We start from the raw sequence: 17,184 nt of genomic DNA, 5'->3' as shown, positions 1-17,184 counted from the left end.
ATTTCAAATTTACAAGCCTCCAATCAACCAATGCTACTGATATATTAGAAAAAGATATAGATCCTTATTGTAATATCACCAGTTTCATAACACTGTGGCAGCTAAATAGTTCCATTCCATATCACAAAAAACCACTCTGTTAACATCCACAACTACTAAGTTTTTACATAGGTAGCTCATCCATACAGCCTACAGCACCTCCAGCTTAATGGGGCAACTATAAAATATCTCTTAAGTACTAATAAACACTTCACTTATCTCTTACATTGTCAAGGAAACAGTACACAACTATTCAGACTCAATGATGGAAGGCAAAATGATCAACAATACAAATCAATGTATAATGCTAAAAGTGAAAATTACAATCCTATATCAAATGAGGAGCTGTGAATTTAGGAGGATGGGACAGGTCAATTATTCTGCACAAACATGTTGCAATTGATAAAAAAAAATTTAACTCTATGCCTTTAAGAATATTGTAAAAATAATCTAAACATACAGGAAGATTTCTGATGGTTTATCTTCTTAAAATATTGCAAATGATATCAGTTCTTTCTAAAGAGCTCAGAGTTAAGTTGTAAAATGTAGAGATAGGACAATCAAGGTAACACATCTGACCTGTTATTAATCAAACTAAAACAATTACTGCCCTGCCACTGCATAACACACCAGCAGCATAGCATGGAAATAGCATCACCATAAAAAAAATGAAGTCATTTTCTCCTTTTCAGGTCATACAGATAAATAAATTCTTTTACAGAATTATAGTGTTTGTATTAAAGACAGAAAGGTTGAGAAAAATTTGATGTCACCCAAATCATGAACATCAAAAAGCAGCAAAGCAAGGTGGTCCATGACAATGAAGGAATTATCTGTACAAAAATTCCAAGATCACTGAACAAAGCCAGGCAGTTTGTTTATAGAAGTAACAACATGGATCATCAAAGGAATATTTCTAACTGGCCCCTGGAAAAAAGGAGAAACAAGTTTTGCATATATGTAACCAAGAGCAGTTAATGGCCTTTAAAGTAAAAAAAATATTCAGGGTACAATATTTTCATGTCCTTCACTTTCATATAATATGCATAAAAAAAATAAAAAATAAATAAATAAATATAAATATTAGATAACACAGTGACCATAAACAACCATCAACATGATTCAAACAATGAGGAACTGATGGTAATTTTTCAAAATATGCCAAAGATTTACCCGAAGTACAAACCAAAAAAAAATTAACAAAGCACACAACAGCCAGGGAAATATCAAAGTGCATTATAAATAGCAAAAAATAAACAGCTGTAGCTAAGATCACAAATTTACATATTATATATTCAAGCCATAATTTCTAGAAGTTATCAGATCACATTCAATAAAATTCTTCATTTCCACTACCCTTAACAACGTGCATCTCTTACTTCCAAATACATGTGACAAATTTACAAATTTAGAATGTCCAATAAAGATTCAATGCTTGATAGGATGTACAGCTGCCTAAATAGTCATGTTTAGAGGTCCTGCAAATTACCATACCAGCTGTCCTGCAAATTGCAAAACCAGTTGAGTCTTTTATCAAGACCTCTGCAAAGACAAAGATCTGAGGATGTGATGAAGTAGTTGTTTATAAATTGTTTCTATCTAAAATGTAACATCACTATTTAGGACAACTGTACTTAAATACTTCTTATGCAACGTAACACATCTCGATAAGAGCTAGTAAGTAAAGGCATGAGATGTGTGCATGTTCACAGGTCAATTGAAGCATTTAAAGGAGAAAGTTATGCTATTCTCACAAATCACTGGATCCTTATTATCTAAATCACCATTCAGAAAGTGATACAAAATATTAGTCCCTGACATTTCTTTCAACATAAAAAGAAATGAAGATAATGCAAAATCCAAAACAAGACATGCATTAATTATTCTTAGTTCAGTCTTTAAATTAAGTGAATTCATGGTATAAGATTTAGTTTGAACAGTAAAACATTAAGACATACTGTATTCTGAAACACTCAGCTCTCTCAGGATAGTTTTTCAAAGGATACAGAAAATAATGGTCTGGTTCTCATGCATCATTTGTGATGCAAAATCATTGTCAAGATCCTATTGAAAACTCCAATCACTTCCACCCGAGCCAGTTAAAATTAGTCAAGGTAAGATGGAGAAAGTTAAAGAACAGTCCTAAGATAAATATCACTTCATGAGGTGTACTGTTACGTTAGTACCTTTCAAACTCTCAATAGCAGCCAGTATCATGTAGAGTTACTCAAAACTTACACAATGAGCTAATGGAACCAATTACATTGAAAAATACTTCCATCAATTTAACATAGCCATATTAAACACCACCTCCATATACTCAATAGCCTTCAATAGCTTCCCAACACATTCCCTCAGATGTACACCAAACACAACATTTAGACATCCACAGTAGATTATGTTTTGTGTACTTTTGAACTGTAACCAATGGATCAATCTAATTTGTAATTTCCTTGAATATGCTGGTCTTGTTGTAGTGCTATAAATTAATAATCAACTGATATTAATGCCCATAAGCATGCATTCCTTCCTCCACTTATGATGAAAAATGTGATATGAAAGTATGAGGGAAATAAAAAGAAATATATATTCAAATAAATAAATAAATAAATAAAAAAGGGAGACAAGAACTAACTGATATCTGCAATATCTCATTCCAAAGTTTCAAGAGGATGAAGACCATCTTCTGAACTTTTCAGATTAATCAACCTCTAATTCTGAACTTCTACAAGGACACCAAACCTCTTGCTTTGAACTTGTCAAACAATAATGTACCTTTTCATTCTGAACTTTTGAAGAAGATAATGTAACTTCTCATTCTGAACTTCTGATGAGATAATTAACTTGTAAGTCTCTTAACCCACTCCTGTGCACAGTGCTCTACAATGATCTACAATGATCCTCATCTGAGCACATAGTTATCTCAAAAGTTCATGACTCCTAAATACAATGTGATAAAACCTAAACACTTAGAATCTGAATAAATCTGTGAATGTGTATTTACTTTTCAGTCAGTACCAGCTTATTAATATTCAATGGCAGCATCCAACAACCTACTATTGTTGACTCAACTGTTGCCCCACTGGCAGTAGAAACGTACGGTAGTGACAAACAAATTATCTTAGTGCTAACACATTCCTAAAGTTTCTTATATATAAACCAACACCTTCCATGTCATATAAAGTTAAATGACTAAAGCGCATTGAGAAGCATTTTTTCACACAAATCATGTAGGCTTCTGATAATCACCACATTGACTTAGGGTACAAATTACCACCAGCTTACTCATATCTACCTCCTCCAAGACCTTACTTCCTCTTCCTCCTCCTCCACTTCTTCCTCTTCCTCTTCAAACAATACTGCATGATCTCCTTCTTCTGTTTCCACCTCCTCCACAATTTCTTCAGTTATCTCCTCCTGAAAGTTAACATATAAATCATTAATGGATGAAAAGTATGTATAAGAATCATCTGCAATGATAAAAATAGAGAATCATGAGCAGCAAACTTCCAAAATAAGAAAGGAAGGCCCAATCAATCAAAAATAACAAAGCATGTCTCATGAGTGACTTGTAAGAACAATGCATTACAAATGGCACCTTAAAAAATTAATAAATGATTATCCAAGACTACCCACCAGTGTCTCGTCCGGTGAAAGGAGTGTGGTGGTGGAATGTGGTGTCACATTGGCATAGGAGTGTGGTGACAACTGTGGCTGCTGTGAGGGTGAGGGTGTTGGGGCAGTGGCTGGGGTCTGGGAGGTGAGGGGCAGTGCAGCATCAAAGGCCCAGGTGAGGGTGAGGAGGCGATCGCCCAGCGTGCGTCCTTCGTTCATTGCTTTCTCTGCCTCCCGCCGTGTGGAGTACTGGATGGTGATGGCTGGTGTTTGTCCATCCCACACATAGTTTGTAATTTTCCCCAGAGTCTGTTGTAGAAACAAAAAAGTAACATGAGACTGCATTATTCTGTACTGGGACTTCTTGGTGTATGAGTTAGAAAAAATAAAGACTGGCATTTATAAAGCAACTTACAGCAAAATGAGCCAAAACTTCATCCTTGTCCTCCCTCTCAAATCCTGAAGCATTGATTTTTGTTGTGCGACGATCAACAGAAGCAAAAGAGTGACTATAGCCTCGCCCAGTCCGACCACGGCCCCTCACTCCACCCCGGCCGGCCCCTCGGCCCCGACCACTTCCATAGGGGCCACCTCTGTGGATAACAAACAGAACACCATATAGTAATATCATAACATAATTATAATAAAGAAATTTTTTTTTTCAAATGCTAGAGATGATGATTATATTTAGTCCAATTACTGACACCTGCCACCTATAAAATCAACCTAATAGTGACTATTCAAACCAGGAGAATCATACCTTGTATTGTACGGGCTATGCCTGTATGGGCGGCTAGGAGGATAGCCTGCTGCCTGCTGCTGTGCCCGCAGCTGGGTCAGCCTCATCCTCAGCTTGCTGGCATCTCCGCTCTCTGCCTGGACAGCATAGAGTTCCAGCTCTGTGTCAAGGATTTCCTTATCTAGCTGTGCCTTGCTCTTGGGTGTCTCCACATTGGACAGTTCAGACCGTGTAGAGTCAATAGCACCTTGAAGGGACTTGATAGTTTCTAACAGCTGTTTCTTCTCATCAGCTTTCATAGTTGCCTTGTTGGTCTCTGCTTTTTTCAAAAGAACCTACAAATTTGTTTTATTTTTATGATCAGTCCCTCACTTTTAAAGGAGCTTGCAGAAATAAATTCATATATTAATCAATTCAACATTAAAGTATTGAGAAAAACTTCTGAGCAACCCAAAGCCTAAACTGTCTGTATTACAAATAATCTCATATATGTACAAGTGTACCACATTTATGCTTCAAAACCATTACTTCAGATACTATGTAGGATGGAACTTGCCTTTAGTTGTTGCATTTGTTTATCCAACAATTGTTTCTTCCTCTGTTCAACTTCTGATTTGAGCTTCATTGCATCAGCCTTTTGTTTCTCAACTTTGTGCTTAGCAGCAACCTGCAATATTTTATTCACACAAATAAATGATAACTATAAATTAGAAGATGAGGCAGGTGCAATAAATAGCATCTGCAAATAAAGACTAATCTACTGTCTTGGTTCTTGGGAGGTTCACATCTACCAACATCATGAGGTCAAATGTATTAACACAGTACTAATCAAATTTACCAAACACAAATTAACTTCTTTTCTGTTCATAAAACAGAATATGTACTGGTCAAGACAAACACTAACATCCTCAATCATACACTTGACCTGATGACATCAAATTGAACTGGAATAACAACAAGGTCCATTACCTCGGCAGCCAAAAGTTCTCGCTGCTTCATAATGGCATCTATTTCCTGTCTCTTAGTATCAGAGGGCGAGGTGGCAGTGTGTGAAAATTCTGGAGCAACAGCTGGTACAGAGGGAGGTGCCCCCAGGGGTGAGGTGGGAGTGACAGCTCCAGGGGCAGCAGCTGGCAGGGAGTGTGGCCCACACCCAGGGGAAGGTGGGGCCCCTGCTCCTGCTGTACTGCCTGCCACTCCCACTGCTGCTGTTGTTACTGCTGCTGTTGTTCCTGCTGCTGCTGCTGGGTAACTTGGGGTATTTATGGCAGATACAGCAGCAGCAGATTGAAGGGCCTGGGTATTGTAAACTGTCTTGACTAGGCTGCCACGTGACATCATGACCTAGTGGAGTGTGATGGATAAACCCTCATTCATTCAGGTCATGACTTAACTAAAAAAATAATGGCAATTTACACCACTTGGATTTGCACCAAAAGTTTATAGCCAATAGTTATCGACAAACAATGACTAAACACAAAGCAAAGACCACACACAACAAAATACAAAGATGTTTATGTGCTCTACAGGGAAAAAAAATCTGCCATATATAAAGAAAACAAGAAACAATTAGAAAGCAGCCTGTATATGAATACAAAGAGTTGAAAGGGAAGAGATAGGAATTTCTAGATGTAGTGACAAGCAAAATGAAGAACAAATCAAAATAAGGGAAACTGAAATACAGAAAGAGTTCTATAATAATCCCTGTGATATTCTCAACTTATTACCAGAAAATGATATCCCAGTTCAGTTCATTCATTGAGTTTTTAAGGAAAATCATCAACTGTTATCTGCCACCTGCACTGAAATGTCTACTGCATACCTGATGAAGTGAAAATCAATATACCAACAAACAAAGCAAAAGAACATTTACCTTCTCATTCTTGTCATCACCAGGGGTCTCCACTACAGTCTTGTTCAGAGTTTTGTTTGGGTGACGGACACCCAGCCTGTCATGCACAGGACGCATTGGTTGGGTGCTGTATGAGACTGTTCGGTCACTTTTATTCTGAAAAAGAAGTATGCAAATGAAGTCATAGCATATTGCAACTTTCACTGGAATATTTCCATGCAATATTCAACATATACAACACATACAGAGTTATCTGCCAACTTTCTGCTCCTAAATAAAGAAACATTCTTATAATCAACTATCTAACTTTGTCAAGTCTTGCTGTACCTGTGGATTGTGCCAGAAGAGCTTGATGAAACGGTTATTCAGGACAGCCTCTGTGCTCCGATACGCTGCATTGGCTTCAGAGTGGCTATTGAAGGTCACCAGGGCATTCTCAGGGTTGCCCTCATGGTGGACCTGGCCAGAAAAAGAATGTGCAATAAAAGACAAGGTACAAGTATGAGCACATCTCTCCATCTAAGCCAAGATTCCAGTTAAATACGAATATTACTTTCAAATGGCAATACAAACATAAGCTATCAATAAAAGCAATCCTGTGAGAAATTATCACAAATGAATGAATGAATACCTTGCCTGTCACAGAACACAGAAAGTAATGTCTAAATAATATCTTACCTGTATGTTTACAACAGTGCCAAACTTGGAAAAATGATCATTCAGATGGGCAATTGTATTAAGGCCAGGAGGAATCTTTCGCAGCTCTAGGGTGCAGCTCTCTAGATCTTGCCGTACACCCTTGCCTGCCACTGACAGGCCGTGTCCACCAGCTGACACCACCGGCCCCAAGCGCCTGGCAAGGGATGGTCCAACTCCACCACCACCCTGCACAACACCATTATAATTTCATGAATGAATGGCATCTTTCTATCCATCAAGAACTGAAACTGATGCACTAAAAACATCACATTTGATCTTGCTCAAAATTTTGCAGTTTCTCAGTCTCTCACAGTTTCTTCCACACATTATTCCTATCAGCCTCCCATCAACATCCTAAATTCAACATCTAATATATACATATATATACATATATATATATATATATATATATATATATATATATATATATATATATATATATATATATATAAACTTGTAATTCAACACCTCAGATTTTGGAATGGAAGACTTTCAGCATACACGCTACAGGAGGAGACAGGATAGTTGGAACCAAAAGTGTAGTGGATTTTGGATTTTTCCAGTTTTCTGAATATTTTTATTTGCATCTATGAAATAAGACAACTTTGGGATATATATATATATATATATATATATATATATATATATATATATATATATATATATATATATATATATATATATATATATATATATATATATATATATATATATATATATATATATATATATATATATATATATATATATATATATATATATATATATATATATATATATATATATATATATAAACTTGTAATTCAACACCTCAGATTTTGGAATGGAAGACTTTCAGCATACACGCTACAGGAGGAGACAGGATAGTTGGAACCAAAAGTGTAGTGGATTTTGGATTTTCCAGTTTTCTGAATATTTTTATTTGCATCTATGAAATAAGACAACTTTGGGATATATATATATATATATATATATATATATATATATATATATATATATATATATATATATATATATATATATATATATATATATATATATATATATATATATATATATATATATATATATATATATATATATATATATATATATATATATATATATATATATATATATATATATATATATATATATATATATATATATATATATATATATATATATATATATATATATATATATATATATATATATATATATATATATATATATATATATATATATATATATATATATATATATATATATATATATATATATATATATATATATATATATATATATATTAATTGTCATTGTTTAGCTTTTACAAGGTGCCCAAACATCTTAATATTTCAGAGGAAAAGAGAACATCACAATAACACATATGTTATTCATACCATGATGTGATTCCCATTGTTAACTGGCACACTGATGAGCTCCCTGGGGGTGTTTGGCGGCAGAGGAGGCGGCGGTGTGGAGAACCTGTGAGTGAGGCTGCCTGGCCCTCGGTCTGGTCCACTTCCATAATAAGTGCCAGGAACAGGATCAGGTTGACTGCCCCACATGCTTGGGTCTCTTGGTGTGTATTCAGCTAGAAAAAAGTTAAATATATAAATGAGAACAACTAGAATCCTACATTATAAAACAAGAATCTCTGACTTTACTTAGAGGTGATTGAGATAAAAATCTTTTATTGCTGCTCCTTCCCCCTTGACTCCTAGTCATGAAGAATAAGTGAACACCTGAACCACTTGCGGGATGTGCATTGTGGTGTATCTACTATATATAACATACCGTATTTTATGGCTTATAAGACACACTTTTTTTTCCAAAAAAATACCCTGAAAAACACTAGTGCGTCTTCCAAGACGAATGTTGTATTGTGAGGCAACACCCAGGCTCAAGAGAGCTTGTACACTTGACTGATACCGACCTGGATTTGTATGATGAGTCATTAAGCTATGATGTTAGATTAAGTACTATTTAATTCAACCTTTTATATGATGTAAACTCAGTACTTACACTAAAAACTAGCAAAACCAATGAACACAACATTAGCTGTTATTCCTGGTGGCCTTACTTCCCAGCTGCAGCCACTGGATTTGAGCATCAATAAACCATTCAAGAATAATATGTATGAAAAATGGTCTAAATGGATGGCTGAAGGACGACACGAAATGATACCATGTGGAAGAATGAAACGGCCATCAATAGCTCAAGTGTGTGAATGGGTGCTGAAATCTTGGAATGCTATTGATACTGAAGTTGTTGAAAAGTCTTTCAAAAAGTGTGGTATAAGTAATGCCATGGATGGTACTGAGGATCACTTATTGTACATGAGTGACATCAGTGATAATTCTGCAGATGAGAGTTCAGAACTTTTACATGAATCCAGTAGTGACGAGTTTTTGGGATTTGAGGATGAATAAATTTCTTTCAAGTTTTATATTTTTAAATGCATTTTAAATAGATTTTTATGAAAATAAAACCACCCTTAGACAATGAAAAATTCTTCCCCGCAACCACGGGTCAGGAAAACGTCCCGCAAGCGAGATATTACTCTCAGTCACGTGTCTCCGTATTGGCAAAACAACACTCGCCACTCACCTCCACCGCCGGAACCTTGCTCCAGAGCTTTACTAGCCTTGGTGCAATCAACAGCTCTTCACCACACTTGTCCCTTCCTCAAGAAGACAAGGCAACTGCAACGCTTATGAGAACAAAACATGCATCCCTTCACAGCTCATAGGAGCTTATGAGAACAAGACATGGATCCCTCCACAGCTCATAGTATCATACAATTCGTCGCAACCCTTAACAACAACAATAACAAGAGATGGACTGCTTGTAAATTTCTGGTAAGAGGCAGTCTTGCAGACTCCTTGTTTCTTATGTTTTAATGTTCGGTGGTCAGGTTTATGGTGAACGTGTTCTTGTATGAGAATAACTTTTTTTTCTTAGAAATCTCTTTCAAATATTAGGGTGCGTCTTCCACGGTGCAGCGTCTTATAAGCCGTAAAATACGGTAAGTTACCCTTATAACTTAAGTTTTCTATAATGTTTCCTCACTATAAAGAAAGGAAATCAGTGATCACTACTTCACACAATGGCAGTGGATACATCAACTCAGAATAATCTGTTCTTCTAATCTACCCCTGTTGGTGCCAATACTCACCAAAGTGTGGAGGTCTTGGAAGAGGTGGTCTGGGGCGTGGGACTCCCTGAGTTGGGGCAGGTGCTGGGGTGTACCCTGGGGCACCTGGAGGTCCAGGAGGCACTGGAGGAGGAGGGTAATCCAGCATGCCACTGATGCCCTCCAACACAACAGGGTCAGAGCCGTGGTCAAAGGAGCACATGTCTCCTCGCATGCAATATCCTTTCTCTGTAGCAGGGCAGGTTACGTTGTGTCGATACATTAGTCATGTTTAATAAACAAGTTACTCTTATTAAGAATTCATTAACCCAGACTGATTCTTGAACTATGAAAATCATAAATGCTACTTTTATTAAATGCCTCAATAAATCAGAAAAAATACTTCTTCAAATTGTTTATGTATGTAACTTCTAAATTATATGGTATAAAACATCAAACAAAAGAAAAAGAAAACAAGCCATAACTCCAAAGGATCTAATGAAATGCCTAATAATTTCATAGCATAAACATACAAAAATCATTACAAAATTATTCCTAATAAAGCATCTTTACACACCCATTCACACAAGTTGCTATCAATCCTTGCAAACACCAAACCAATACACTCCACAAAGGGAAGCCAAGACAAACTCACAATCACCCAGGACACAGCCATTCCCTCAAATCCTGCCCTCTATAAGCAATTGGTCTGTGTTACTTGCCATCATAGTCCCGACACCTCTGCTTCTTTGTGGTTGGAGGAAGAGGAAACTCTGCATGCTTGGCTACTACACTCTGGATCATGGCACTTGAGTCACTCCTCGGCTCTATCTTCACATCAGCCACAGGTGAAGTCTTTGGAGGACTCTCTCTAGGTTCATCTGAAATACACCAGCGTAACACTAGAAAAAAGACGGGATAGAGGTACGCGATCTAGAATTTCATAACAGGACACCACTGGATTACATAACACTATAAAGAAATTATGTTGTGCTACAAAACATTACATAAGTTGAAATATATTGCTTATTCATATGAAACCAATTTTTGAATGAATTTCACCAAGCACTATCACAGACACGAAAAACTACTATACCTCTGGGAAGTGACTTATTTCTGGATGGGCTTGGAGATCTGGGCAGGATGGCTGGTGACCTCCCACGCACCAGAGGTCGTGACCTTGGGCTGGGAGATCGTGACCTATTCCTTGATCTGGACTTCCTCTCCCTAGACCTGGAACGACGAGGACTTCTGGACCTCCTGGGACTCCTCGTACGTGAGCGAGTGCGTGACCTCCTATACCTGTGAGAACAATAAATACTTGTTCTCAGACAGTGACATGACAAGGCATGAATGGTGCATAAATACTGGATCCCAAGGCTGAGAGGGAACTAACACTCTTCATTGCATGTTTTCAATTAGGATTATGAATAGAGACTAAAATTAATGTGATATAGTAGATGAGAGAGAGAGAGAGAGAGAGAGAGAGAGAGAGAGAGAGAGAGAGAGAGAGAGAGAGAGAGAGTGTACAGCAGAGATAAAGTGGATGTGTGGACAAGAGCAAAGGGATTGGATTCTGATATCAACAAATCTGAGAGGGACTTCAATAAAGAACACAGAAATAAATTAAATAAGAACAAATTTCTAAGATATAACCACTAGCCTTTTGGATAAAGGTGATCTCCTCCTCCTGTCATCATACTTGCTTCGCCCATTACGGCCCCTTGATCGCGACCTTCGAGAGCGATCCCTACTTCTTGAACCTGAGCGGGACCTTGAACGAGATCTCATCCTTGAGGGGGACCTCCTTCTTCCCCTTCTGTCATCCCTGTCTCGGTCCTACAAAAAAAAGCAAAATTATGTTGCCCATCAACACACAATCACACCACCTCTACTGACCATATTTCATCAAATAAAAGAAAAGACACAGACTGTATATTTCACGATATACTCATACCAAGTTTTCCTTTCTGTCTTGCTCTTTATGCTTTGCTATCTCTAAAGCTGAGTTCTGAAAAGAAAACAAAATATAACAAAAAAAAGATAAAGTGCACCCTACCATTTTCATATATAACATCCACAACACCGACAGACATAATTAAGGTCAGCTGCTCCTCTACTTACTGTATCAGGCTTCCGAAGACGCTGGGATGAAGTCACTTCCTCTTTTCGAATAATGACAGAAGCTGGAGGTGGTGGTGGTGGTACAGCCTCAGGGGGTGGTGGAGGTGGAGGGGCAGTGGTTGAAGTTGGTGGTGGCAGTGGAGGAGTGGGGAGTGGGGTGGATGTGGATGAAGGTACTGGTGGTTGGGGAACATTGTTAGGAGGAGTGGTGGAGTCTGGAGAGTGGCCAGAGGACTGTTTACTGGGAGTTGGGGGTAGGGGTGGAATGCCAGTGTCAGATGTGGAGTCCAAGTTAAACGAAGTAGAGGATGAGGATGATGATGATGAGGCAGAAGGTGCCAGACGCTTTGGTATATAAGAGCGGCTTGTAGTAACTTGAAGGAACTTATCCACAAATGGCTTTGTATCTGAAAATTGTAACAATATTAAGCACCAATTCTTATATCTAGAAGCAAACTACTAAATAACATCCTTTGAATAAACGGTTACATAATTTTTCAGTTTCAGACAGAAGCTCACACTTAATGCACAAAACATAGGAATCACTTCCATATTTAGAACTCAATTACCTGGAATATTAGACTGGACTGAAATTGGAAACTGATCAATACTGAACAACATACATGTTGTTCAGTATTTCAGACAGATATGCAGCACTAAAACAGTGACAAGAATCAAGGCTGACCACATATTACTGAGGCCTTGAGGTGAAAATCTTGGACTAACTAGTTCTGTCAGACTTTGAATGCCGTGTCACTAATTCCGTCATCAGCAAAAGCCTTTTCAGGCCAAATTATCACGCCTTCAAATCAACATTTCAAGATTTCCATGAATTTATCCTGATACTCAGGAGGTTATTCAACTCGGAAGTGGGAATGTGACTCAACCAACAACAACAAGTGATTGTTGCATCAAGATGGAAATTCAGCAACTTACTTGACTGCAGAAACACATCAAGTTGTTCCACCATGCTGGCCTTCAACTCTGACACAGGCCGATCCTTCCTCACTAGAGCAAGACAATATTTGGCCAGGGCTTCTGGATCAGCATCACATCTGAAGTGAAGGAAGTTCTGAAATACTGTTTTTGATACATGGCTGTCATTCTTACATTTAAAAACAAAAAGAAGAAGAGGGTCATGTCTAAATGTTCACTTTAATCATGGCTTGACTACAATAGGATCGGATAATCTTACCAAGAGCACCTCCTAACGAAGCAGTAAAATACTGACATTTAGTGATGAAGTACTTAATGCTCAACATGTTTTTTAGTGGTTTTATTTGGCAGCCAGCCTTAATGTGTCCTACACAGGCTCTCAAAGTTTGGTAGGTGTCTCCCAATTACTAAGTCCACAATGAAGAGGCTTGTTGCCCTACTCACAAGCAAGGAGAGTTATGCCTATGTTCAGGTATTGGTGAGCATGTGGCCACTGTGACGTAGCACAACATGACATTGGGGGTCCTTGGAGGGGTCTAGGGGGTAAAGGTCCTAGGAGCATCTGGGGGGTGCAGCCCCCGAGTTTGTTTAGTTGAGGCAGGAGGTTTGGAGTGGCACACCCCTACCCCCTGCTAGAAGACCTTAAGGGGGGTGTCCTGGGGGCACAGCCCCCCAGCTAATCTAGAGGGGCATCTGTTGGGAGGGGTTGCAGCTCTTCCTGCTATAGTCCAACACAAATATGAAGACCGCTGAGGGGGGAAACTTATCGGGGATTCCCCGGTTGCGGCATCACCAAAAGTCACAGCCCCAATTATAGGATTAACACTGAAGTGTGGAGAAACGCCCATCTCTCCCGCTCTCTCTCTCTCTCTCTCTCTCTCTCTCTCTCTCTCTCTCTCTCTCTCTCTCTCTCTCTCTCTCTCTTTCTCTCTCTGTGGCTTGTTACTACTTCCTCCTGTTTCTTATTACTATATAGTTCTCTCATGCACGTGTGTGTATGTGTGTGTAATCCTGCTTGCGCAAGTCTTTCAACAGTTTACGTATTGGTTCTCCTGTGACGCGGCACACACACACACACACACACACACACACACACACACACACACACACACACACACACACACACACACACACACGGCCTGGTAGCTCAGTGGTTAGAGCGCTGGCTTCACAAGCCAGAGGACCGGGGTTCGATTCCCCGGCCAGGTGGAGATATTTGGGTGTGTCTCCTTTCACGTGTAGCCCCTGTTCACCTAGCAGTGAGTAGGTACGGGATGTAAATCGAGGAGTTGTGACCTTGTTGTCCCAGTGTGTGTTGTGTGCCTGGTCTCAGGCCTATCCGAAGATCGGAAATAATGAGCTCTGAGCTCGTTCCGTAGGGTAACGTCTGGCTGTCTCGTCAGAGACTGCAGCAGATCAAACAGTGAAACACACACACACACACACACACACACACACACACACACACACACACACACACACACACACACACACACACTCTCTCTCTCTCTCTCTCTCTCTCTAAAATAGACAAGTAGACATGCATCTTTTTTGTTGTTTTATTTTACTCTTTTTCCACACCGCCCATGAGGTAAGAGTTAAGGTGCATTTTTTTTTTTATAGAGGTTTTACCCTGTAGGCATAATCCTCTCTCAGCTATCTAATCAGACAGTTCTTCGTCAGAAGTGTCCTCCACATTGATAATAAAAGAATCCTCTAAGCAGAACTTGTTGACGCTGTAAATAATTAATTTCTCTTGACTATGAAGGTTGCGATGGCGAGTAGCGCGGACGAGATATTCACCTTCCATCCTGAGCGACAGGGAGGGGAGGATTTGACCTGGGGATTATCAGCGGTCAGGGAGGTTGACCTCACCCATGTCCAATCTTGAAAAGTAGCAACGCTGGAGAGCAGTGGTGCTACATTTTGTGGTATCTATACAAAATCATTGTCTTCATTACACTAAAACAATATTCAAAGCTCTCTATACATCCTTATTAGAAATTTAGAGGAATACACTTTTATGACGGTTCATTAAGATGTAAGTTAATAATGAGATCGAAACATGTGCTACGATGCTTGGCGACGCCGCAGCCGGGGAATCCCCTTTAGGTCTCCCCCCTCAGCGGCCTTCATATTTGAGTCGGACTATAGAAGATGTTTAGGTTAGGCTAGGGTAAAGACCCCAGGGGGATATGGTGGGCACAGTCCCCCTACCTAGATTAGGCTAAGGAGGTCCATAGACATTTTTGGAGAGCAAAATTTGTTAAATTTATCTCCCCCCAAAAAATCCTGATTCCCCATGTGCCCCCAAGCTTGCTGAGGGGAAAGGGGGTTAATAAAAAAAAATACTTAAGGAGGTGCTATTGGTAAGATTTACGATAGGATAATCCTGGAGCTCCTCTACCTAGGGACACAAATATTAAAAATCATTTCAGCCAAAACTACAAACAATACGCTTTCAGGAATGAAAAGTATAAAAAATATGCAACAGTAACAACTAGTGACATGATATATTGACAACCACTCCATAACCTATAGAAATTACTTGCTGTACTTTACAGGCCAGTGCTACTAGAAAAACCTGTGATTGTACTAAAGTAATGTGAAGTGCAGATGAGTATTGTTGGATAAAACTGAAATAACATCAGCACTTCCATATGGGAGGTAGATTACGTTAAGCTAAATTATATTCAGATGAATTCAGTTTACTAATTCCATTATTAATCCCTTCAGGTTATTGGTTAACTCAGCAGGTTTGTCTCCAACAATGAGATAAGACATTGGCAAAAGAAGATTTAATAAGAAAACTTAAAAAAAAAAATTATATTTTTCCCAGAAATACAAGTCAGTCTTTAAATGAGTATGGTAACGTGATTTCTATGAAAACCTTGTTGTCCTAAGCCAGCAATGCCAAGGCAGCAGGCACACTTACAGCGGGGCCAGGTATCCGGTGAGCCACTGCTTCAGGAGGTCTGGACTCTCCACAATCATGGTGGGGGAACTACTGGGGCCACTTTACGCCTATTACAACTTGAGGTAGGCGTCTTCACTTAAGGCAATAAATGTCTATTCAATTGCCAGGCGATCAGTTTGGAGTGTGGCACAGCGGGAGGCGGGGATGGCACTGGGGGCGGCACACAAGGTGGCCACGCGGCAACACGGGAAGCCGCAGTAGAATCTGTCTCTCTATCTCTCCGCCTCCTCCTTACATACGTCAGTTCAAGCGTGATCCACTGGTCAATTAGGCGTCGCGGAGCTCAGGAATGCTGGCTGGCTTGAGTTCTCCAGCTTGGGCAACAGGACGGGACCGAGCCGAGGTGGTGAGGTGGCGGGGCAGCGACAGACAGCGGGGTCTTGCTCACCAGAACATCAGCTTTCTGTCTGTTTACCTCCCTCCACCGTCCACTACTTCATGCTTACTTCACCGGCTTGGCCACAGGGATAACACTTTCACGGGGAAAGTCTACTAGCTGACGACAACAGATGACTGGTCACGTGATATAACAAATGCCGTCAGCCTTCCGCATGTCGTGATGCTGAAGAGGATTCGTGTCATTTCGGCCTCCTGTGTCTGGTGGTCTCAACAGACTGTGAAGGAAGCATTAAAGGGTGTCTCTTGAATAATTTTGGTGGTTATTTAACATGGATTTTTTATCATCAAAACCAAAAACATTCATAATAATTCGGGTAATCAACTAATCTCGGTGCTTCCACTTTCAAGGAAATTTCCTTGTTTTAAGGAGATTTGTGTTACAGAAGGAGATTTTTAAGGAAATGTAAAATATAAAGAAATCTAAGAAATTAGACTGTCAATTAATTTTTCTAAGGAAAAATCAATTTAGAGTAAAATTGGGATAAATCGAACACAGGGTTATAACAAACAGCACGCTTGGTAGAACCTGTCCTATATCAAATGATAAAATAGTTTAGCAATCAAGTTAAAGGAAAAAATAAGAGACTCCAGATGGTGGTAGAGCATTGTTGATGTCGCAAGGGATGAGCACACCAGACAAGATTTTCAATATTTTTGGACTTTAATATTTTCGCACTAATGATATA

General features: G+C 39.0%; 1 protein-coding gene across 4 annotated transcripts in view; it reads right to left on the bottom strand.

Annotated features, from left to right (window-relative positions):
- The window catches only part of LOC123510439 (RNA-binding protein 26-like), a 17,450-nt gene extending 803 nt beyond the window's left edge, over window positions 1-16,647 (bottom strand). Inside the window, exons 1-19 of one of the 4 annotated variants that reach the window (XM_045265626.1) lie at window positions 16,058-16,647; window positions 13,123-13,241; window positions 12,187-12,593; window positions 12,020-12,073; window positions 11,726-11,901; window positions 11,263-11,364; window positions 11,159-11,217; window positions 10,785-10,943; window positions 10,105-10,311; window positions 8,327-8,520; window positions 6,924-7,130; window positions 6,573-6,704; window positions 6,267-6,401; window positions 5,363-5,737; window positions 4,950-5,060; window positions 4,415-4,728; window positions 4,070-4,247; window positions 3,676-3,963; window positions 1-3,456 (exon numbers count right to left, since the gene is read on the bottom strand). The exon at window positions 1-3,456 is cut by the window's left edge and continues 803 nt beyond it. In XM_045265626.1, the coding sequence (XP_045121561.1) occupies window positions 3,331-3,456; window positions 3,676-3,963; window positions 4,070-4,247; window positions 4,415-4,728; window positions 4,950-5,060; window positions 5,363-5,737; window positions 6,267-6,401; window positions 6,573-6,704; window positions 6,924-7,130; window positions 8,327-8,520; window positions 10,105-10,311; window positions 10,785-10,943; window positions 11,159-11,217; window positions 11,263-11,364; window positions 11,726-11,901; window positions 12,020-12,073; window positions 12,187-12,593; window positions 13,123-13,241; window positions 16,058-16,116 (3,402 nt within the window). In that variant the 5' untranslated portion in view covers window positions 16,117-16,647 and the 3' untranslated portion in view covers window positions 1-3,330. Of the gene's footprint in view, window positions 3,457-3,675; window positions 3,964-4,069; window positions 4,248-4,414; window positions 4,729-4,949; window positions 5,061-5,362; window positions 5,738-6,266; window positions 6,402-6,572; window positions 6,705-6,923; window positions 7,131-8,326; window positions 8,521-10,104; window positions 10,312-10,784; window positions 10,944-11,158; window positions 11,365-11,725; window positions 11,902-12,019; window positions 12,074-12,186; window positions 12,594-13,122; window positions 13,242-16,057 lie in introns of all 4 variants that reach the window. The other 3 variants (XM_045265625.1, XM_045265629.1, XM_045265627.1) reach the window with 3 other exon arrangements.
- Between the last annotated feature and the right edge of the window lie 537 nt (window positions 16,648-17,184).

Source organism: Portunus trituberculatus, chromosome 29, assembly GCF_017591435.1.
Source record: "Portunus trituberculatus isolate SZX2019 chromosome 29, ASM1759143v1, whole genome shotgun sequence".
In the NCBI taxonomy this organism is placed as follows: Eukaryota; Metazoa; Arthropoda; class Malacostraca; order Decapoda; family Portunidae; genus Portunus; species Portunus trituberculatus.
The sequence above is the reverse complement of the archived record's forward strand: the minus strand, read 5'-3'. Positions and strand labels throughout refer to the sequence as shown.